Below are 24,652 nucleotides of genomic sequence, written 5' to 3'. Positions count from 1 at the left end.
TTTTGACACGATGTATTCTTAGCAGCATTTATTTTCAGTCATGTTTTAATGTTTGTATTTTGCGGTTGCACTTTTTGCTAATCCTGTTTTTGATGCACTGATACAGTAGAACCCCACTGTTGCGTTCCCGGGTGCTGCGTTTCCCCGACTGCTAAGCTGTTGTGAGCGAGTCCCGGCATGGCTCCCGTAGGTTTCCATGGATTCAAAACTCTGCTGATACGTTGTAACTGGGGTGCGTTCCCGCATGATACATTGCGAACATGGCACCCCAAGCCAGCCATGTTTACGTTTAAGGTGGCTTGACTTGCACTGGCTTGACCTGGCATGTCTAGCGTTCAGGCAGGCTGTGCAGTCATCATCAGCAGCAATAGTTGCACTTTTTTTTTCTTTACCTATTTCCTTGTGTGTTTACTGCTAGTGTGGCTGACATCGTCTTGGCACGTATCGTCACGTCGTTTTGCGGCTTCACTTCGGAATCATATTGCATGACTTTTCCTGCTGTGCGCACGTCGTACAAGACACAGGGAATAAATTTGTCGCGTGCCGTAGTCGTGTGCACACGCGTCTAGCAAGCTCGACCGCCCACCTGTCACCGTACCAACCGTTTCACGCCGCAATGTGAACTGCTGTGAGTTGGCAGCTGCCTCGTTCTGTCGCCCGTCCTTTCCAGCGTATGCGCTGCACGTACGCGGGAACCAGTTTGTTGTACCGTCGTGTTGTAGTGTAAAGGCATCAAGAAAGTGTAAAGCACTTTCGCTGGAGGAGAATTTAAGCATTATCCACACTGTGGATGCTAACCCATTACGGAAGCGGGTGTGTATCACAAAAGAACTTGGACTCACGGCATCCACGCTGAACTCCATTGTTTCGAAAAGAAGCGACATCGAAGCAAACGCGCAATCTTTCAACATTGAAAGCAAGCAAGCCCGCGGTGCGGGACACGTGCAGCTTGATGAGGCTGTCTACAAATGGTTTAAGCAAGTCGGAGCTGCAGGTGTGAATTTTGACAGCACCATTTTACGCGAAAAAGCGCTGCAGGTAGCCGACAAGCTTAGGATCGCCGATTTCAATGGGTTGAACAGATAGATAGACCGTTTTAAGAGAATACATGGTATAACCCACTAAACCATTAATGTGGATGCCGCAAGCATGGGCACTGCTACCGTAGGCAACTGGAAAGAGTCTGTGGCGTGCATTATCAACGGCTATGAACCGAGGGACATTTCAATGCCAATGAAGTGGCCCTCTTTTCAAAGTACAACCATCGAAGATCCTGAGCCTAAAGGCGAGGCTTGCCACAGCGGGAAATGCACCAAAGAACGTCTCACAATGCTGTTGTGGTGCAACTTGGATGGCTCCGAGATGATGAAGCCCTGAGTCATCGGAAAGCGTCGCAAGCCACGTTGCCTGAAAAATATTCGCTACCTGCAGAAATACAAAATAATAGTAAGGCATGGATGATGTGCGCAATTTTCGGCGAGTTTCTTTCGTACATGGACTCGAAGATGGGCTGTGAGGGCAGAAAAGTTGTTCTGTTTTTAGTCAACTGCTCCGCGCATCCTAAGAACAGTGAAGGTGGTTTACCTTCCGATCAATACGACAAGCCACCTTCAGCCGTTGATGCTAGAATTATCAAGAACATGAAGCATTTTACCAGAAAGTGCATTGTGAAGCGATCCCTGGCTTCTGTGGATCATGGGCAGCAGCCGACTGGCGTTGCCATCCTAGATGCCATACACTATTTAGCCACAGCATGGAGCGCTCTCACTGCCACAACGGTTAAAAACTGTTCTCCAAAGTGTTTCAGTGATGCAGACTGCGTACCAGAATCTGGAACAGTAGAGGACGGATCCCTGGAGGACTATAAAGAACTAGACGCGGCCATCTAAACTGTTGGTGCGAAGGGATCGCGTGCAGCGACTACGTTTCTCTGGACGATGCCATTGCCACCTCCGAGGTTTTGACCATTGATCAAATCGTAGCGAAGGTTGTCGATGTGGACAATAATGACGACAAAGAGGAAGTGGGTGAGCCGCTGCCGCAGCCAACCATTAAGTCTGCTGTAGAGGCTTTGCAAATAGCTGAGGATAGGAGGATGGCAAAAGTTACGGGGGAAAAAGAAAGATACAAGGCTCTCAATGCGGATATTCAGAAAATCGCAAGAAGAGATAAGAATGCCTTCCTGAACATACAGTGCCAAGCAGTTGAGGACAACAGCCAATTGAGGATCTGTATAAGACAATGAAAGATATCAAAGGAAGCTTCTGTGCTAAGCTGGGCGTGATAAAGGACAAACGAGGCAGGGACCTCACGGAAGCCTCAGAGATAAAGAAGAGGTGGCAGGAATACACAGAAGAACTGTACAAGAAGGACCCGGATGTGCAAATCCAACATAAGACGGCTGTGATTACTGATCTCGAGCCGGGCATCCTGAAGAGAGAAGTTGAATGGGCCTTAGCCAGCCTTGCTAAGAACAAAGCTAGCGGAATTGATGGCATTCCAGCTGAGTTGCTTCAAAACCTCAACCATGACGACGCTGTTAACGTTCTGTATACATTATGTCAGCAAATTTGGACAACCCTGCAGTGGCCACAGGATTGGAGGAGGTCAGTTTACATCCCTATTTCAAAGAAAGGCAGGGCCAAAAATTGTTCCAACTACCACACGATCGCGCTTATTTCGCATGCTAGCAAGGTGATGTTGAAAATCCTCCTAGGTAGACTGCAGCAGTATGTGGATCGGGAGCTTCCGGACGTGCAAGCTGGGTTTCGCAAGGGCAGAGGAACTAGAGACCAGATTGCCAACCTTCGCTGGGTCATGGAAAAAGCAAGAGAGTTCCAAAAACCCATCTACTTCTGCTTTATTGATTATGCGAAAGCGTTTGACTGCGTAGATCACAGCAGATTGTGGCAAGCTCTCCAAGAGATGGGAGTTCCAAATCACCTCATCTATCTCCTCAGGAACCTGTATGAAGTGCAAGAGGCCACAGTCAGAACTGGGCATGGTCTTACTGATTGGTTTCCGATTGAGAAAGGAGTGAGACAAGTCTGCATACTGTCGCCCTGCCTATTTAACCTATATGCTGAGTGCATCATGAGGAAGGCCGGTCTGGACGAGTCTTCAGCTGGAGTGAAGATTGCTGGGAAACGTATCAACAACCTTAGATATGCGGATGATACCACTTTAATGGCAGAAAATGAAGTGGAACTCGAGAAACTTCTGATGCGCGTACAAGAAGAGAGGGAGAAGTTTGGGCTTAAACTGAACATTAAAAAGACAAAGATCATGGCGTCTTGCCCCATCAAGTCCTGGAGCATCAAGGGACAAGAAGTGGAAGCTGTGACAGATTTTCTCTTCTTGGGCTCCAAGATAACCCCAGAAGGAGACTGCAGCCATGAAATTAGGAGACGCCTACTTCTGGGAAAAAGAGCCATGGCTAGCCTTGACCACCTAGTAAAGAGCAGAGACATTAGTCTGCCAACCAAGATCCGTATAACTCGTGCTATGGTATTTCCAGTTGTGATGTATGGATGCGAGAGTTGGACTGTGAAGAAGGCTGACCGCCGAAACATTGACGCGTTTGAATTGTGGTGCTGGCGGAGAATCTTGAGTTTCTTGGACGGCCAGAAGATCAGATCAGTCGATATTGTCGACCATAAACCCTGACTGCTCATTGGAGGGTAAAATTCTAAAGTTAAAGCTCAGCTACTTTGGTCATCTGATAAGAAGAGAGGAGTCGCTGGAGAGGGATTTGATGTTGGGAAAGGTTGAGGGTCGCCGGAGAAGGGGTAGGCAGCGAACGCGATGGTTAGATGGCATCCTCGAGGCACTGCAGATGAAGTTATGTGATGTTAGGAAGATAGTGAGAGACCGGAAAGCGTGGCGTGATATGGTCCATAGGGTCACGAAGAGTCGGACACGACTGAACTGAACTGAGCGGCCTTATACCCTTGTTACACGGGCGTTTTCAGCGGCAGTTCAGTTGGCGGTCAGTTGAACTGAAAGGCAGTTAGCAATGTTACACGGCAGCGCCAACTGCAGTTGAAGTCTCAACTACAGTTCAGTTCAACTGAGGTCGGCAGTCCCAGTTGAACCAGTCAACTGACAAGGTGGCTTTCAACGGACGCGCCGCATCGACCGAATCGGCGGCATTTCCAACCGCTGTGCGTTCTAAAATCACATGAAAGGTTGCTGCCCTAGCTAGCGCAAGTCCCAGCCTGCAACTTTAAATACTGAAACGAGTGTCAAAACACAAGCGCACGAAGCGGCACCAAAAAAACGACGATTAAGCTGCGAAGCCAGACGCGCCTCAAATGGATTTTGACCGGAACAGCGCGCACTAAGACACAGACAAGAAGAGAGACACGACACACACGAGCGCTGACTTTCAACTGGTGTTTATTGTTTGGAACGAGGCATATATTCCAACAACACAAGGAAAACAACCATCCTTCATAGATTCATAGTCAATTCATGCATGTCACACTGAACAAGGACGATAACAACATTATCATTTTCCCTTCACTAAAAATGCCAATTCTTTTGAACTGATCGATAAAGAGGGGCTACTGACGCATGCGTCTTTAGACCAGGCGATGTGCGCTGCTTCGATTATTTCGCGTGTTAATTGGTCACTGTGTTTACTTAAAATTGTGAAAACAAAACTTGCCACCCTGACTTCACTAGCACACAAATTTTATATATGATTTTATATATAATTTTATAATTATTTTATATATAATTTATATATGAAAAATAATGCACTTTTTTTTTAGTAAGAGTTGCTTGCATGTGGAGGATCACGTGATTCTAGGGGTCAACTGAGGTTCGTGATATGTTCCGTGTACCTACAGTCTACTGCCGTTCAGTTCAACGTCAGTTGGAACGCTGAACTGTGATTTAACTGAACGGCAGTTGAAACTGCCCGTGTAACACGGGTATTAGACCTTTTTATGATCACGAGAACCACACGGCACTGCAAGGGCTGGAGAAGCAAGTTGTGCTCGCCAGGCGTGAGAAATTGTGACAGACAACGCTGCACAATTTTTTCAAATGCTAGGACTTTAATAAGCATTTGTTCAGTAGCCACCTACTGACCTTTTCCAATTTGTCCTACTTCCTGGTTCTTACAGTACCGTGAAAAATGTATCAGCGAGGTTGTACTGTAGCATTTTTTTTTTGGCCCTTCATGCTTGGGCCTGCTATAAAGGCCTGCAGTATTAAATAAGAAAAAAATGGAGGAACAGTTTAAAACAAACCCCTCGGCGACCAAAACTATAAGTGGTGTTTGAGGCCTACAGCTCTGCAAGGCAAGTTTGTTGCTTCAGCTTCTTCAATGATCCACACCCTGAGGTGTACATGCTATTTTCTCACCGCGTCTCCATTGTTCCCTGGTGGTTTGATGACCACATGTCAACAGGCGGGCCTCTGCCTTGTGGGTTGGAAAGGGGCGGCATTCTGTCGCACTGAGGGCATTGAAAACTTACGTCGGCCAACCTATAACCCAAGCCTCCTGTTCAGCTGTGCTGCGCGGTGTGAACGTTTACGGCTTTTCAGTGCAATATGCAAGAGTGGGGAGGAGCACACATCAAGGCACCCTTCACGCGAGTAAAGCCCCCGTGAGAGGAGAAAAGCACCACTACTTGAGAAGGGAAGGGCGCCTGCACCCGGGCACAGGGAAATGTGTGTCTCTTTCCAACGCTTTAGAGAAAGAACAATGCAGGCAGACGTGGGCAGCAGCAAGGGAAACAAAATAGCTCTCTTCACGCTTATTTACATTGTGGCTAATGCTGAAATGTGGTGGCCAAACGCTGACAAGGCAATTCGCCTCATTTTTTGGGAGCCTACACAATTGTCAAACTCTGCTATGGCCGCGGTGTCGCTAGGCAACTGGCTCCTGGAAAGCCATCTTTGAACGAGGCCTCCAGTGGCGATTGCGGGTCACTTGCCTAACTACCCGGAATGACCGTACTAGCAAAGGTTGCCAAAAACCGTTTGAATAGAGATAAAACTGTGTAACTGCTCAATAGCGAGCTGAGACCAAAAGTATCTTTTGGCTTGGGCCACAAGTTAATGTTTCAGGCTGATCATTGCCTGAATCATCATCGGGTAAAGCTGCAGCTTGTGAAATCATTTTTAAACTCTTCCCTACCTCTATCATAAAAAAAAAAAATGCAGTAGAGGTTGCGAAATTACATGATTGAGATTGATTTTTTTTTTTTTTGTGTCTTGACGTGAACCTTAGGGCATGTTTGTTGACAGTCGAAACTGCTCTCTCCTTGTGATCCTTTCTGCTACGTTGCAATTTGGCGAAAAAAACAACAAAAAAATGTACATGTTCCGAAATTGAAGCTGCACTTGTCAAACTATCTCCTAGGTAGGGCTACATGTTCAAACATGTAGAAATTTGTGTTCGGCAGCACATGCAAAACCATCAGTCATGTGCGATTGATGGTTTGTGGGTCGTCTACGCAGTCAGTGTTTACTGAAGATGATTGCCGTATATCTACCAATGGGGAAAAGGGGAGGAAGAGGTCGAGGTAAAAATTTGTTTTCTTTCTGGCTCTCTTGATTGTTTTTGTGGGTGTTTAGAACAAACCGTGTCGTGTCTGAAAAAATTGTCAGCAGTACATGGGAGACCTAAAGTGGTTAGAGCCTTATTGGAGTACATGACTTTCCTGTCACGGTGTGGCTGCTAATGGATTGCAAAAATGAGTGACATAGCACTGCTGTTAAAAATGCAAAAATGATTAATGCTGGCTGATATGTGAACGCAAGCTGTGTTTATGCATAATGGGCTTCACTCTATTTATTGTTATTGACCTTATTTATAGTGAAGTTTCTGCTTTAGTGAACTATTTGATGTGCCCTTTGAACTTAATTGTAAACAAGTTTGACTGTATCTTTTTGTAAACAGTTTTCATATAAGTATGAAATCTATAAAGCATGGTTATGGTTTGTTCGAAAGTAAACATATAGTAAGCTTCTTTCTTCTGTTGCATCGATTTTACTTTCTCATCTTTTGAGTGTGTTGCTAGGAGAGTGCATTTTGTGAGTTCTTTAGATGGTGGTTTTAGCTTGTGTGCTATGCTTTTTGTAGTAGTATTTTTGTATGCCAGATGTCTTGGTTGAAGTTAACCAATCTTTTTAAAGAGACAGAGCGTCCTTGCCCCCAATGAAACCAACTGAGGACTATTAAGAGTCTCGTAGCCTAGTCCATGATTTTTTTTTCCCAAAATTATTCAATTTGCAAAGATAATTAGCTAACTTTTTAAATGTTGGTTTCAAGGACAGTTGAGGAGTTGTAGATTGTATTGAAAAACGGCAGAGGGAAGGTGCAGCAAGGTGTCATTTGCATAGGGTAGCCGTATTTACTGGCCTTACAGGATAATTTGCCCAGTGAAAGAACTTCCACGTGACAGCAGGGCTGCTTCAGCGTCTCGTGACTCATTTCTGAGGGCAAAATCTGTCTCTCTCAGGTGTGTTTTCCTCGATTGGGCTTAGCTTGTGCACTGGGGAAGAGATAGTCACTAACATTCTCGTCACATGGTAGCTTTCTTCTAAGGCTGGTAGATAAAGCTGCACAAGTCGTACCTTGGTCTTTGAAGACTCAACAGCTTCTGAGTTGGCACTTGTTTCCTGAAGCCAGTAGTTAGAAAGTTAGCTGTGACGATTCCCAAAAGCGGTTGACCCGTCAAATCCCACGAGAACCTTCATTTTGGAACCCAGCCCACTTTGTGGGGAGGGAGTGGGAAGCAGAAATGCAATGAATGCTTTCCTCCCATTTCAGCAGAGAGGGCCAGCCTGTCTCTCGCCAGCGACGTGTGTTGTCAGCTTTCGGGCCACTCATCCAGTGTTCCTTGATTTCTCGAGGCTTGCTCATTATGATAGCGTAACATTAGTCTACTAATTAATTTTGTGATTTCACTTACAAGTTCGGCTACCTTTAGCTGGGACACCTGGTATAAGTGGTGCCAATGTTGTAGACTTAATGGTCACATTTTCGGTGTGTTGTCCAAGCAATGTCCACCAGTTGGTCCTCAATATTTACGGCGGTCTTTCCTTGTTTCCTGCAGGTGTCGCTTAAATTTGTTCCCCGGAGTCAGCTTGTCCCCTCCGGTGCTGGGGGCGATGACCCCAACAGTGATATTGACGGGGGACCAGGCACTGAGAGTGACACGACGGACGACGACGACTGGGACACACAGGAGGCCACCCACATATAGGGGGGGGGGAGAACTACTGCTTCTTCCCAACCCCTCTCGCGCACACACACAGACACACATCACCCAACTCCACAACTCACTCCCAGCTGCCAGGGCATGCCACCATGGGCACAAGCATCCCCTCTCCCTCATCCTCACACCATTGGCGTTTCTCTCTCTCTCACCCACATACATGTATAGCTTGTTGCCCTTTGTTTGTACATGTGCATATATTTGTATGTGGAGTTGGTGATGTAATTTGCTGTGGAACTGTTTTATATTTATTTAAACAGCGATTGGAAACCTTTTCTGCATGTGTATGTATGTATATTTTTTCATGGCCAATAGTGTAGGAATTGTGACTAAGAGGGACCTTACTGTGCACTTTTTGCACTAGTGAGGCCTTGCTCACAGGTGATTCCCCGTGAATGATGAATTGGGGTTACTTATTATGTTTGGCTGCATGTTTTCTATGCCAGACGCGTTATGGTGCAACTGGTTTTTAGAGCAGTTAGTAGAAAGTGTTTTTGCAAAATGTAGCCATGATTTCTAGGGGAGGGGGGGGGGGGAGATAAATTATCCATGATTGGAACGGGTTCTGTTTCGAGGAGGTCTACTTGCCAACACCTTTGTTACTGTGTAGCATAGAGATGACGTACCATTTTGGGAAAGGAGTTTTAGGCAGCTGGAACTCCTGTGGCAATATAATTGTGTCCTTAGATGTGCATTGTCTGTGTGTGTTAGTCATTTTGGTAGTTCTTTTTAATGAATTTGCTTTTGCTTTTTTTAACTTTTTTGCTTCAAAGCCTAGACAATAGTGTTTGATATAGAGAGGCGACATGTTATTCGATCATGCAGGCGGGCACTTGGTTCATATCTGTTAAGTACCTGGAATGCTCCTAACATCGCTTAGTGCAGATTCTTTGTGATCTTCATAACATTGGAAGCATTGTATTTTGGTGCGTATAGAGTTTCGCTGTGTTCAAGTTTCATGAATTGTGGAGTGTAATGCAGCGTTTGTAATTTGGGCACTGAGCAGCCAGAAAAAAAAAAAAGGACGGAAGATGTTATGTTTTATCATATGTTAATGACCTCTCGTGGTTGAGGTTGCCTGCCTGCCAAGTTATTGACGTGATGTTGCTTCAGTTTTAATGTTAGTCGGGCAAGGCTCGTGATGAATATAGTGAGGCCCAGGAAGGAGTAAGCTGTGTGGCGTATACTATGTATTATGCTGAGTTAGTCTTAGCTAGATCTTTATTTTTATAGACCAACTTTCATTTTTAGTTTCTAGAGTGCTTTAAGGCCTCACTGGGGTTTCTTTTGGCTCTTTCTCGGCTACCATTGCATTGCACCACTCGCATTTTCGAGCACCTGTTACTGAAAGCATACATGAGTGGCCAGGTTTCCAGGCGTCTTGCCTCTGCTTGCAAATCTGTGGTTTGTGAAGAGCCTGCTTATCCTGATCCTGTGTATATTGGGTCACAGAGCCTAGCTCTCTTCCTTGTTTCATGCCCAGTGAGTTCTCTTGGTTCATGAACAGAGCCTTGGTATTGAGTGTTGCGGTGGCATGTGTATGAGTACCTGGATATGTTTATATATGTATATATATATGTGTATATACGTATACACGCACACACACACTCACTGGCTATTTAGTAATCTTAGGGGGCTTCGTGTGCTTGCAAAAAATCTTCTGTTCTGACAGTGGACGACATGATGCCCCCCTTCCCCTTCACTTTTTTTCCTGTACAGTGCAGGCAAATTGCATTTCGGCTAAAATGTGGGTGTTGCCCGAGCCAAGTATTATATTCACACTTGCCAATGAAGCTTGAATATTAATATTGGTTGAGGAATGCATAGGTGACATTTAATTAATGCTTTGCAATTGGTGTCCTTCCTATTGAGGTCTTGCGCCATATTTCATTCGTGGTCTAGTGAGAAACTGCTAGGTGCGCACAACAGCTTTTAGCTTGCAGGCAAGCAGCCAAGGTTTTCTCCAGGCTTCAGAAACTGGTCAACTATTCAGGGATGGTCAGAAAATGAAAGCTTAAGGAAGACCAGATCTCGTTGAAGTATTGGTCACATCGCTGTAAGCTATCTGTAGCATCAGCTGAGGTGCCGTTTAGATTTCCGCTGGTTTACAGTTCTGGAAGCAGTTATTGCATATCATCCAGAGTGGAAAAAAAAGTGTATTGGGCCAGTAAAGAAATATGTTGGCTGCATCAGTTTAGCAAAGAAAATCCAGTCACATTTTTTTGTTTACTCTTTAGAAAAAAAGAAACTGTATGCATAATTTTGAACTAGATGTGCATTCTTGCTGAAAAATGCACACAGCAGGATGTATTGTAGAATGTTTTTTGCTCATAGGGAGTTTATGATTATATTGCACCAGCTGGAGTAGAGAGTGGTACCTGATAATAGAGGATATTGACAGTGATCCCGAGCACTTGTTTTCAAAGGCCACATTTGTTCACCAATGTGACTAAAAGAAATATTCTTGTCCATTTCTCCGCTTTTGTGGTTTACATACATGTCATGAATATATGAGTATGTAGAAGTGGCTGCGCCAGGTAAATTGGGCACATAGCAAGCAATGAAAAGTTTGGTTAGATCATGCAGCAAGGTACTTCTTTCAGATTTAAATTTTGTTCCGCTATTGCATTAGTGCTGAAGCTACTGATTCTCTGCAGTGTCGTGGCAGGGCATGGCATAAGGGCAGATTGTGAGGATATGCTGCTAGTGAGGTGAGGCTTAATGATCTCGAAGGGAAGGCCAATGATGTTGCATTGGCTGTGGAAATGCTACTGCGTAATGCTTTTCCTGCTTTACTGTACATAAACTGTAGTTCTTCTGCTCTTTTTATGTTTTGGGCATGCAGTCTTATTTTGTAGCTTGTCCTCTTTCCTTCTTTTGGAATCAAACAAAAGGGAGCGGACTAGGAATGAGCCACGCGTCCTCTTAAATGAAAGTTGTGTGCATAAACCTGCGGGGTTTTGTGCAATTTTGTAGAAATGAAAGTTTCAAGCAGCCTTAGATTTTCTAAAAGCTTTCGATTTGCGTGGAGTCAGTTTCTAGTTGGAAGCCTCCTTGGAGATATTCTACCTCAAGTTTGTCAGAAAATTCAGTTCATTGTTCTGGACAGCATGTCGAACACTATCAGATTCCCAAGTATGGTATGCCTGTTAGCAAAGAAGCAAATCAATTGAAGCAACAATTATTAATCTCCTGTGCGTTCTGCTGCATGTTGAATGATACCCAAGATCATTTTAATCCCTGAGCCTAGCTTTGAGAAGCCATGTTGACATATAAGCTACCTGCTGTGAAGTGCATAGATGTTCGAGCTCCTATAATTCGCCAGTTTATTTTTAATCAACGAGTATATTGTTCATAATTGGTCTTTATAGGCCGCAGGGAAAAGCGTGCATGGTTTTAAGGATTTTAGCTTCAGAAAAGTTATAGAAATCGATAGCTTTATACACGCTATCGATAGTTTTTACATATTTCCAGTTTTTGTTGCGAGTCTTGCTGGCTTTGTTTTTTTCTGGGCTACTAAAAGCAAGAGCAGACATAGGTTCATTTCCAGTAGTGCTACTGACGTTTAATTCTTGAGCTCCTGCTTACCTTCTGGCTTGCCCTGACAGGCAACTGCATATTTGTCACCATGTCTGGTCACGACTTCTTTGCTGTTGAGCTGTTGATATGAAGCGTGCAGCTAACCCTTTTATTTTTTATTTAGCTATTCTTTATGCTTTAGTTTTATGTGCTCTTCTTGGCAGTGCTATCTACGTGTCACTGCACGTTTTACTGGCTTCTAAATTGTCCCTCATGCATCTGCTTGCTCTTTGTAGCGATCTGGTTATGTGCTGTACTGGTTTGGTTTCTTTACGGGTTGCCCTGTTCATTTACCTTGTGCTGTTCAGACACATATTTCTCTCTTGCTATTTCTCAAGGTGCAATGGTAGCGTTTTTAAGCCATGGTGTCTACTTTTCTCCTTGCAAATTTTTGTTTTGCTTTTTGTGTCGTGTAATTTATGTGTCTTTGTCCTTACCGGGGCAGTGTTGCAGTGCCAGTTCGCTAGGAGTGGTGATCTTTTTAAACATTCTGGTTGACTGGCTGCTTGCTAGTTGCACACGGGCAGTTTTTATTAGACTTGCTGTCTCTGAGGTGTGTTACATTCACATTGCTTGCTTTATGCTTTTATATTTCCATGATTACCTACTGCATTACACATGTTATTTAAGCTGATGCTCGAACGCTGCTGCCAGCAAGTGAGAGATTGAGAATTTTTATGCCATTCCCCCACCTGCTGACACTATGTGAGCTACTGGCTGCTCTGAAAGGCGTACAATTGGGGACAAAACCACTTGGGCGGTGGCTGTTGCATTCAGTATTTTATAGGTGCCTTGCAAAACTGCGTTAGTCAGTTCCCTTCACAGTGACAATACGCCTCCACAGAACCTGCTCAGCATGCTTTGGAGGCAGAAGTCCAATGCAGTGCTGGAAGCCTGAGAACCGGAGCTGTGACATAGGAATTAAATGTCGGACCACTGTTTGGCAGTTGCACGCGGGGCAGAAAGGAATGTTTCGAGCACTTCACACAAATTTTTTTCTTGTGATAAGCCACACTACCGTGGTAAGAGGAATTCTTTTTATGCAGGGAAGCTGGCTTCTAGTGTTTTGCAAAGGACCTATAAAAGATGAAAATGCCACGATTTTATATCTCTGTGTGGAGGATGTGTGTGTGTGGCAAGTGTGTGTGTGTATGAGCATGAGTGTAAGGGAGGAGGGTATAGAATGGAATGGTTTTAGTTATTAGTCTGTTATCTTTACATTAGTTGAGTTAACCTTATTTTAATTGTGACCTGTATGGATTGCATGGTTTTTATGTATATAGTATATATATATATATATATATATATAGCTGGTCCAGGTACTGAATCGCTTTACTGATGCACTTGTAGAAATTTTAGTTCCCTTCGACGTGCAAAATTTTGAGATCAAGGGGAGAGTAGAAATAGCATGTGATCCTATGCCATAAATTTTCGTTTACAATTTTTTATTCTCCCATTGCTTTTCTGTTTTTCTATGTGCATAAATGTACCTAACAGACATCAATGAAGCCCTCTTGCTAATTTTAACCTGTACATAGTGTTACTTAGTGATTTTTTATGTACATTGAAATCGGATGTGCTCTTTAGTCTCTCAGAGGAGCTAGTATGCGGCAGTACATGCATTCCCTTGCATTATTTGTTGCCTGGGTAGTAGGCACTTTAGACATTAGGAAAGCATGTTATTCAGTTATGTAGATTTTATTTTTGCTTTTTATTGCTGGTAACTGTTAGAGGCTAGCTGTGAATCAATGAAGTGTAGCAGCACAACCCTTACCTTCAACATCTGACATTGCTTTGTTGAGCTGAAATTGGCACTTGCCACCATGGTCAGCAGTAGCTGCAGCTTAACTGTTTCTCTTTGGGGCTTTAGCATGCAGTGTATTATGGGCAGATTGGATGTTTTGAGGTGCTGTGTGGTGAACTCTACGGGTGGTGTTTTTTTTTTTTTTTTTTTTTTTTTTACCGCTCATTTTGTGTGCTTATTTACTACTAAGTGGTGCAGAGTTAAGTTTATTGACTAAGCTTGGGCAGAACAAGGGTGGGAGAAGTCATACAGTGAGAATGCATCAAATCTTTTGTGAGCCATAAAATTTTACTGTTTCACAAGCCTAAAGGTGTTAAAATTACACTCAGAAGCACTAGAAATCAATGGCAGTTTTTTTGAGCCATTCAGAGCAGTGGTTTCATAGAAGAAAGGGGTACACATTTTTACGTCTCACTTCAGAATGATGCCTAAAAAGGGTTACATGCTTGTACCACTGTCCACTTGCAATGTAAAAAAACAGCATAAAAAAAAAAAGGCTTCATCAGCTCTTTGACATCAATTCAATGGTGAATTAGTTTGAAGCATTCAACGCACATTGGAACTGGGCATCTTGCAGTGACATAACTTCGGTGGTGAATTATTTTGAAGTATTCAACGCACAGTGGTAATTGGCATCTTACGCATAGTAATTTCGGTTGGATTTGCCTTTGTACTGTTGAACTCCACCTAGAGCAATGCTTTGTTGTAGATCGCTGAGGCTGGTGATCTTAGCAAGTGAAACTCGCATCCTCGGACACTGCCTCCTACTCGTGACCATCAGCTCTTCTTTTCTTTCTGCTCCGCATCTATTTTAGAGCACCGCATTACTGAAGGTGATGCTGCTAGCTAGCTGTTTAGAAGCAGTGCTGTCGGGTAGAATCAGAGTTGGTCTCTTCCCTCTGTTTATTTCATGCCAAATTGCACTGAGTCGAAACCTACTCTTGCACTTGCAAAAACACAGTATGCTAACGACACCTCTTAGCAAAATGTCAAAACGCACAGTACCGTTTGAGCACTCGATAAATGGCAGAACTCTGAAAATATAGACAGTTGGGCCATTATTTTTTCTGCATGCAGAAAAGCACAAGGAGAAAGCGGAGCACGTGTACCACTGTCTCACAAGGGGTTAAGGTGAATCAGCGGCTACCAAGCTTGTAGTCGGAAGTACCTTATTGAGAAAGAGGGTGGGTTTCCGCTGCGCAGCTTGGTCCACCTGCGGGAAGACAAAGCATTACGGGTGCCGTTAGAAACTTTTTTTTGTGAAAAGGTTTTAAAAATTTTGCAATTCACAATGACGCACATCATGCAGTTTAATGGCTACTTGCTCCTTTTTTGCACATATAACTGCAGTGCTGTGCATGCAGTAGTTTTTCTCAGAAATACTGACATGACACCAATAGTCACCTGGCAGTGATGGTTCTGTGGCTTTCAGTAATTCTGTAACTGCGGAACCCAGCCAGTTGCTGCAAATCGCCGAGAATAGTTGAAGTGTTTGGTATGGTGAATGTTGTATAGGGAGAAAATGAACTTGTGACATTTTTCTTTTTTCCTCCTGGCTCACTTAAACCTTTTGATGCTGGAAGGGGCAGCCTATCACTTTTATTGCTGACCACAGTTGATAAATTTTAGTGGCATGTGAAAATGCCTTGCCCTGTGGCAGTGCAAGTTAGCCTGGAAATGTCTGGTGTGTTCAGCCCCCAGGAAGCTTGTGGCTCAGTGTATACTTCATTTCACAGTCTCCTAGATAGGAGTGCACATTTCTGCCTCTTGAATTGAGCCTTGTGCTCAGTTGGCTGTGAGATGTCCTTGAATAAGGTGGCATGTAATTTTAGTGTCTCATTCAAAGAGGTCAAGGGACGAGATACGAGGAACCTTTGAATGCCTGCTGTCTCACTGCAACACCTGTTAAGGTGTAAATGCAAGGCTTATGTGCATTTTTTTTTTAGTTTGGAAGGAGAGAGTGATTAATATACTGGGTAATACTGTAGCCAGTCGTGGCTTATGAGGCGTGCTGGTGCCTGACTTCCTCTGCGGCTAACTAGCATCAGGTGCTAAGAAATTGCGCAACCCTTTGCCTTTTTGGTCCGCTATTATGAGTGTTGCCATGGTTGGGGTGCCAACAATGTAAACGCGGGGGCCAGTTGGTTGATTATACTGGGGAATACTGCGCTACTTGATAGACAGATTCAAGTGAAAGACGACACACGAATGTGTGTCGTCTTTCACTTGTCTCTGTCTATCAAGTAGCGCAGTATTCCCCAGGTTGGGGTGCACAGTTACATAATTGAATACCTAGTTGCCTTGTGCTGATGATACCAGTACCTGGAAGTAAAAATTAAGCATTCATTTGGCACATTCAGAGCCAAGCTGAGAGCAGATGCATGAACTGATTAATATTCAAAGGAGTTGGCCTAATAGGGAATGTAGCAAATTGAAATACATGGATCTGTATTAAGGCCGTTGCAACTTGTTGTGCACATTGACTCCTTGTTCTAGCAAATGTTGCAATTGTATGTCGATATGTAGTTTTTTTATCACCTTAATTCTGCTTTGTGCAAAAACAGCCTTGATTGTTTGAGGGCAGTTACAATTGTAAACTGAAATCCAGAGATTCAAAGCTTCTCCGCTTCCAGGCTTTTTATCAAATTTTTTTAGAGCTGATCGAATTACACAGAGTTGTCATAAGAACTTGAGGCAACATTTGTCCCTGCATTATGGAATGTCTTGGCAGGCAGTTGTGGCTTCAGCTCTTTTTTGCACCTTTCATTTTGGCTCCTTGCTGAGTGACCGACTACTACCCTGGTTGTGTTAATGATGGCATGTATTAGCTGAGGTATTTGGCACTGAAAAAATTACCAGAAGCTCTACTTAAGTCTGCAGCGGTGCCTTTGTGTTCTTTATGAGAAGACCCCACTTTAAAACTAGGATGCCCCCCTCCTCCCCCGCTTCCTGCCTCCTGCCTAGATCTCTGGAATCAAATGTCTTATGTGCACTTATGTGTTGTCCTCACCACCTAATCGTACTAGTTCTATATATCGAATGATGTGTAAATGTATTACTGTGCTAACTCTAGGTCAGGTGTAGAGTATGTGGCAGCAAAGCATTCACGTTGCCTCAGTTCTAAACGCATGGATTGGCATCTTCTTTGAATAGGGGCTGTGGCAAAATGCTACCTTGCCTATTAAAGTGGCTGTTTCATGCATATTTTGCTTATTTTTTCTCACTGCCACTTGCATTATTAGTGCCACCATGCGCAGGTGAACTGAACTTGTAAGCATTTGCAGCAACTTGTTTCCACTCAAAGCTTGCACTGATATTTCGTTATGAGATCTGCATTGTATAGTAAAAGCTTTGTCTCTGGTATCTTGCTCTGTATGGAAAATTTCCATATCTTCATGGAGCGAGAGTTCAGCTGGCCGGCTGGGCTGGTACCACTGACTGTCTGACCAATGGCTGGTATATTCGTATTTCAGGGGGATGGCTGTGTTAGTTCGCTTCGAAGTTACTCATTTGGTGATGATGGTTGCCGCCTCGGTCTAGTTGGGGAGCTGATCTGTTCCTGGATCGCACTTTTCTTAGGGCCGGTTTTTAAAGCGAAGTACCGCTGCGGACCAAAATAGACGCCAAAGTGCAGCCTCTGTGTGAAATAAGTGCGAACAAACCAGCAACATCGGAGCAAGGATTTTTGAAAGATGTCAAAATAAATAGAAGATAAACTATATTGCATGCATTGCATCGATTGTACCTTGGGGCATAAGCTAGTGGAAATGGTAGTCAACTGAAATGTCACATATCTATGAAAAGTATCATCCATTCAAGATAACCAAACTACATTGTTTCTACATGGTCGCTTATTTTTGGTCTCGTGGGAGGCAGTAGATGCATTTATTCAGCACTAGAGAGCAGGTCTTAAAATCAGGGTAGCAGTTTTTTCCTATTTGTATTGTACATCACGCACTCAAAATAGGCCAGAACATCAGGTGATGCAGTGAGGCAGCTGCTTTTCTTTTTTTTACCTATTGCAACGAAAACATGGGTGTGTGCCAAGGTGTATTGGATCACCTAGTATGATTTTTTTTCTTTCATCTATTATAGTCTCCCATGTCGAGGTTAAGAGGGCCACTTTCCAGAATTGCTGCTTAAGCTACATGTGTGCCATTTCGACGCCTTAGGAGAGTAAGTCGGGGAAGTTTAGTTGAGGTGCCTTGCAGGCAGAGGGAAATAGACAAGGGTTTGTGCCCTCTACCTTTGATATGATTGTGCTTCTCTTTTTGTTCTGCATTCCTGAATTCACGGGTTTCAGATTTCTGTGAGCAACTCTCAATAGTCTCGGAAATGCCGGCTCTTTTCGGTGTGGCCACTGTTGAGCGTGATTAGAGTCTGTGCTTCTGACAGCAAGGTAATATCACGCATTCACTTTCTGCTGCATCATTATGCGCTTCCTGTTGCACAATACCTAGGTACTTCCAAATCCAGTGCTTTTTTAATTTTGTTTTGCTACGACAAAACCTGTGCAGTTTGCTAATTTATGTACCTTGGTCAAATTTTGAATGAAAGCTTAGCCCTGTGCTCTTGTACTAGTGTGCCTGTTATGTGTACAAACAATAGCCCGTGACCTGCCTGTTTAGTGTGCACACTGGATTGTGCACTTTTTATGTAATGTACGAATGTTGTATGTGTATTTGGCCACGGCCCACATCTTGGGCGTGGTGTACAGTTGAACTTGCGCACACATGTTCCTTTGTCGATAACTGTTGTTTTGTCAGAGCTGGAATTGATGGGCTGCTGCAATGGGTGTGTATGATTTTTCTTTTGGGTGTGGTGGCGTTGAAAACCACGCGGCCTGCAATGTGGCAAACGTGGCGTGCCAGCTCTTGACCCCTGTGCTGTTGTCTGCTTTTGTTTTTACCTCATGTGGTCCGAGGCTGTATTGTACACCAGTGGGCCGAACCTGAAGAAATGATATTCTTACTGGTGTCCGACTCCGTGTTGTTTTATTTATGTGGAGCTTATTGGCCACTCAATCGTCACAATTGCACAGATGGAGGACGCCCAACCTCGGGCCAACCTACCACATCGCTGGTCAACTTGTCTGTGTGTGTGTGTGTGTGAGGGAGAGAGAGAGAGAGAAACGAAAAAAAAAAGTGCCTGCTTTCGTTTGCGCATCTCACCATTACCCTCCTCCCCTCCCTTTCTTTCATTCATCTGTCCCCTCGGCGTGACACATGGGGAGGGGACCTTTGGCACTACACTGTTGGTGGCCTTGGGAAGCATTTGTCTGCTTTTATCCGAGCTTGGGGGCTGTGATTATCGAGTTAAGCTGGAACATGCATTTTCGAGGATGCAGCTGTACCCCCGCAAACATTTGCCCCCTTTCTGCTGCAAAACTGCTGATTACTGCGGGTCGTGCGATCTGTAGCACTAAAGAAAAGAGGTAGAGACTTTTAGTTTAGCGCTACCGCCTACTGCTACCGCGCGAGCGTCAGTGCGCATGCGCAGATCACGATGGTGACAGATGGCGCCACGTTCCTGTCAAATTTCGGCGGACGCCGCACACTTGGACCAATCAGCGCGTGCTGTGCTGACGGTGCGCGATAACGGTAGACGGCCACGGCAAGCGGCAGCGCTAAACTAAAGGTCTCTGTTAGAGACTTTTTGTTTAGCGCTACCGCGCGAGCGTCAGCACGTATGCGCAGATCACCCCGAGAGCGCATCCCTGTCATACTCCGCACGCAAGGACCAATCGGCGCGTGCTATGCTGACTGCGCGCAGTAGCGGTAGGCTGCCGTGGTAAGCGGCAGCGATAAACTAAGTCTCAATATTTATGCAGACTACGCTGACGAATAACGCGCAAGTTTGTTATGTAGACAGCACGGAGAGAAATGGTCAGTGAAGGGACAAATCAAAAAATAAATTCCCACTGCCGGTAAAATGCGGAGACTACATAATTCAAAGAGGGAACGGCGGCAGGTATGAAGTGTTTTCGGCCGATACATTTTTCTTGGGCTCGGCCAGTGGCCGAGGCTTATGACTCCCGAACCACAAAGTTAAGCGTGCCTGTGAGCACGTTTTGTGAAAAGTAAAATACATACCTGTAAGTGTTGCGCAGTTTGCGGGTGTTCGTGGCAATTAAGGGAAACTGCGGTTCTCGCACATTGGTACTGGGCGCTTTCAACGGGTAGCAACGAGGACGCCTGTGTGCCAGTCATGCAGACGGCGCAGAATCTGCACGCTCGGGTAGGGGCAGCCAAAGCTTCACGCTGGTCAGTGCGGCGTGGCTCCAGGCCGCTTTTGTGCGATGTCTTGGGGAGGATTTGTGCCAACCGTGCTTCGAGCTCGTGGTGGTGCCATGCACGTGACAGTGTACAGTGTAACATTGCAAGAGTCGAATCTTCTCACCTTCGGCGGAGTCGCCCGCTGTGTCGCGGTGGTCGACGGCAGAACGGGCGACTTCAAGCGACGTACGCCAGCCATAGATGTCACTCGTGCGTGCGCATGTGTCTGTGTGTGTGTTCGTGTGGAAGCGTGTATTACTGTTGGAACTATGCCTGACCGCGCACAAACTCGAGGTGTTCGAGGGATGCCAGGTGGGCCACTTCCCAGCGCACCGAGTGATGACGCAACGATTATGTTCCCACGGACGTTACTTCACTGCGACGTGATTGGTTCGCTGTTTGTTTTCTCTGCGAAGTGCAGCTTCGAAACTTCTGTGCTGTGTCGTCGCCGTCTGCTTGAAGTATTGAAAGGGCCGTCTCCTTGCTACGTTTGGAAGTTGGCTATCGGCCTTACGCACAGCATGGCTATGGAACTCTTGTTGACGGATGCGCTTCGCGAACATTTTATTTTTTACTGCGCTTTTTTTTCTTCACTTTGACGCAAGTGTTTGTTGACCGGTTTCACGAAAAGAGGCCAAAGTGGCAGTCAGCCGTTTCTGTGTGCAAGAGGTTGAGCAGGGGCTTTCAAGAACACCCGCGAAGGGCCTGTCTCGTGGAGTGAATATTCGTTTGTATGTGCGCATGCAGTGCACGCATCGTGCTGTTTGAGGTGGTCCTGCGGTGGCCGCGTGAGCGAGAGTCAGAGTAGGTTTTCTTTTTTTTTTTTCTTTCGTTTTTTTGTTTCGGAGTAAGCTGTCGGATGAGGCGGACTTAAGGAAGTCCGAGTCACAAAGGTCCGGTTTTGCAGCAGTCCCGATTTTGTTGCATCGATTTCATCCGCGACAGAAGCGCAAGCCGACATCCTGCAAGATGCGCGCCGTAAATGGGCCAGCGCTCGTTCACGGCGCGGTACATGACGTCAGCGCTAAAACTGCCGTCGATGTTGGGGTAGGGTGGCGACCCGGGGACAGTGCACGTCGTTGCCAAGTTTTATTTTGAATTCGTTCCTCTTGCCTGCAACACAGTACGACTCCGTCTCACTGGCTTGCTTCAGTAGTGCTTGCTGTGTGACTGGTCCGTTTAAGGTATCGAAACGTAGTGCACTAACGCTGCATCGCTGTGCAACGGCGTGTGGGCCCGTTGGCGGCGAGCCGGCACCTGAAAATTAGACTGTGTAAGGGGGAGGGCATTGCGTATTTACAAGTTGGGGCCGCTGCAACGATTATTAAGCACCTGAGACGTGGCTCTGTCTCGCTCGTACGTTTGCCCTGTGCGCATTCGTCTCTAGATTTTTTTTCTCTCTCTCTCAAACGCACAGCTATCAACTATGCTGGCATTTTTGAAGGCCGGCTCATACTTCACGTTCAGAGCCAGCTGTGCTGTGCAAAGCTAGCGAGACGGAGTCTAGCGAAAAATGTGGCTGTACAGGGCTGCTTGCCCGCACTTCGGGCGGAAATGGCCACATATTCGGTAGCCGCGTAGCCGGCACCGCGTGCGGGTCGCGCGAGCTGACACTCACTTTTATTTTGTAATTTGGACACCTTACCTGCGTTTTGAGCTACCAGTAGCTGCGCTGAAACGCTTTGGCACCTGTCGCGCTGTGCTGGAAATGAGGTGTAATGTCCCTTTTGCCGACGATGAATGAGCGCGCGTTGATTGGCACCTAGTTTGAAAACGGTGTACCGTGCGCCCAATTTCCGCTTTGCAGCTCGGCCAAAGGGAGGACGCAAGAGTGGCGAACCGGTGAGCCGGTAGCTCCCCCCTCCCCCCTGCGTTCGAGTCATCTCCGGGCCGTAGAGCGGAATTCGCGCGTTCGAAATAACTCGTCCGATTATACGCACAGCAATACGCGTGCGGTTATTATTGATAGTCTAAACATGTTATATTTGCTGTGTGTTTTTCGACCGGGAGCAGCGCAGTCGCCGCCACACTGCTCCAGCCGATGTTTCTACGAGGGCAGCGAAGAAGGTTAGCCTGGGTCCTGTGCATGCTTGTAGCCTTGGGTTGTTGGGTTCTGGAGGGACAGGTGCGAGGCTGTGGCGATGGGTCATGCCGATTGCGGCGCAACGGAGAACTGGTCGTGGTATTCAGTCTGCCCTCATTCCCATTAGCCAGCATTGCCTTTGGCGCTCCCCGCCGCGGTGGTGCAGTGGTAAGACGCCCGACTACTGTGCCGGAGTACCCGAGCTCGATCAAGACCGCGGCGGCTGCGTTTCGATGGAGGCGAAACGAAGAGGCGTCCGTGTGCTGTGCGATGTCAGCGCACGTTAAAGATCCACAGGTGGTCGAAATTGCTCCGGAGCCCTCCACTACCCCCAATACCCCTTTCTCTTTTTCCGCTTTCACTCCCACCTTCCTCCCTTCCCTTTCGGCGCGGTTCAGGCGTCCGCAGAAACAAGTGTGACAGATACTGCGCATTTCCCTCCCTGTGAACTAATTATTATTCGGCGCTGTACGTGCTGCGATCGCTTCGCCAGCTTCAGGGTATGAGATTCCCTCGGAGGGGGGACTGGGGTTGGACAATGCCTGGGACTGACTGGCGGGAACCCATAATACCCTGCGGTCTCGAACCATCCACAGAAATGTTTTTGAATTGCGGGAACATGACGTCGAGCATCTCGCGGCCCGCACAGTAGTTCCCCACAAAACTGTTTATCACATTTAGGTGGACAGTAAAACGTCCCGGAGAAAGACTATACACCAACGGTCCATGGCAGTATCTCCTTCGGCCAGTTCTTGGTTGCGCCGCCCGGTAATCTAGGGATGTGTAACCTCGGAATGGATTGCGTGAAGAGACTGAGCGCCAGTTTGAGTCGTTGAGGGAGGAGTTTGTGTCTGTCGTTGCATTTGGCCACTGTGTGGAGGATCACCCAATCCTTTTTCGTTTCTTTTTTTTTTTCCAAACGTCACACTCCGATGCGTTTTACTTCAAAAGAGGGACGCTGCTGCAAACACATCTGGTAGACGCAAACGAAATGCGACGCACTGCCGCGGGCGTCCGTTTCGCTGTATTCTTTCGCGCTTTGTTCCGTTGCTTGTTGCTGCCAGACCTGAGCAGTGTTACACGTCCCCCCCCCCCCCCCCCCATCCTTACTCTCGTCTTCTTTTTCCTCATCTCCCAGTGTACTTACGTCCCGACGTTGTGATATACCTGTACGAATACATGTTTTTTTTTTTTTTTCTGTAAGACCCCTTTGTTCCCCTCCGCGCGTTTTTGTATGTGAGAGTGTGTGTTTAGTGCGTATCATACAGATGAGTCTGTGCCAAAAGCTGCTGTAAATAAACATTGTGCTCTTTTAATAGTCGTCGTCGTGGATGTCTGTCTACACTCACTGTTGATCATTACTGTGGCCTTATCTAAGTGCTTAAATGGGGGAGTTAAAGGTATTAAATGAAAGAAAAAAAGGTTAGCTGTTCTAATAAAGTTCAAGAGAGAACGATGATAAGGCCCTTGAGTCCATGCAATGTATGAAGATGAGTTGTTCGGCGAAAGGCCCACTGCCGTGAGGTGCCGAATTCTCGTCGGCTTCAGTGCCGGGCAAACCCACTGTCGAAGCAACCGGCTGTGATGGAGGAATAGGTTAGGTGGGCTTAGTATAAATTGGGACTGGACAACTAGCATCAATCTTTACTCTGTCGCGGCGCATGGAAGACTGGCGAGACTGCCGTTTGCATTTAGTGGGTGAAGTGGGAATAGGAAGCAATTCGCGTCAAGCTAAATTGGATGCAGCCTGCTGAGGAAAAACCAGTTCGTTACATCAAGAGCATTTGCATCTGCGGAGCCTTCCCTTTCTCCCGAGTCCAGCCATGTGACTATAACCCCGGTGTGGCGCCTTGGTAATTACTGCAACAATGGCGGGATTCGCGCTGCTGTGCATGTGTGGTGCACGAAACGTTGTGGGCTAAGTTGGCCGAACAGCAGCAGCTACGGTTCAGTGCCGAAGGTCAGTAGCAGTAATAGCAAACGTCGAAACGCAAGCTCCGTCAAGCGACAGCATTAATGGGTTCCTTCAGCGTCCTAGGGCCCTCTCTGCAGAATGGACACCGTACATTTCAGGGCGAATGCCTTTAATGATTCATCGTTGTCAGCAGAGGTGCCACGCTTTCGAGAGTGACAGTTAAAAATAAATTAATAAACCTTGTCTCACCCGAGAATCCAACCTCCATCCCTCGGATCCCCAGCCCAGCGCATTACCAACTGCGCCACGCCCCGGATTTTTTTTTTTTCGGCATGGTATTTATTACGTGCCTTTAAATGCAGGAAGCAACTATATACATTATTTACAAAGTAATCAGCCAGTAGCCGAAAAGTCCAATTGAAACTTAACACCACACAACTAGAATACGACTTAGCGCAACTTCACTAAAACGGTGGCAAGGAAAGACAAGCACATCAACAATCGTGAAACGCTCTTCATAATTCCCCTTGTCGACCGTGAGGATTATAGCGGGATTCCGCGAATGATAGATACTGCGCCGTCCCTTTTCTGTAAACGAATTAACGCCGGTGAGCTTTGATGCCTTCAATGAAATGCTGTTGTGTTCGAAAGGGGCGCGCAATGTACCGTCACGACAGGTCATGACGTCACCAGGTGATTCATTCATATACGAAGCTCACAGCTCACCCCGCCGGGCGTCCCATCCAGGCGTCCTTGTGG

The 24,652-nt window shown here is 46.0% G+C and overlaps 1 protein-coding gene across 5 annotated transcripts in view; it reads left to right on the top strand.

Moving 5' to 3' along the window:
- The window catches only part of LOC146202293 (phosphatidylinositol 3,4,5-trisphosphate 3-phosphatase and dual-specificity protein phosphatase PTEN-like), a 132,522-nt gene extending 113,920 nt beyond the window's left edge, over positions 1-18,602 (top strand). For all 5 annotated transcript variants that reach the window (XM_084588056.1, XM_084588055.1, XM_084588059.1 and 2 more), the window contains one exon: positions 8,076-18,602. In XM_084588056.1, coding sequence (XP_084444182.1) covers positions 8,076-8,225 — 150 coding nt within the window. In that variant the 3' untranslated portion in view covers positions 8,226-18,602. The remainder of the gene's footprint in view (positions 1-8,075) is intronic.
- The last annotated feature ends 6,050 nt before the right edge of the window (positions 18,603-24,652 follow it).

Source organism: Amblyomma maculatum, chromosome 1 (assembly GCF_055883805.1).
Source record: "Amblyomma maculatum isolate TAMU_Amacu chromosome 1, ASM5588380v1, whole genome shotgun sequence".
Classification (NCBI taxonomy): Eukaryota; Metazoa; Arthropoda; class Arachnida; order Ixodida; family Ixodidae; genus Amblyomma; species Amblyomma maculatum.
This window is presented reverse-complemented; position numbering and strand designations above follow the sequence as displayed.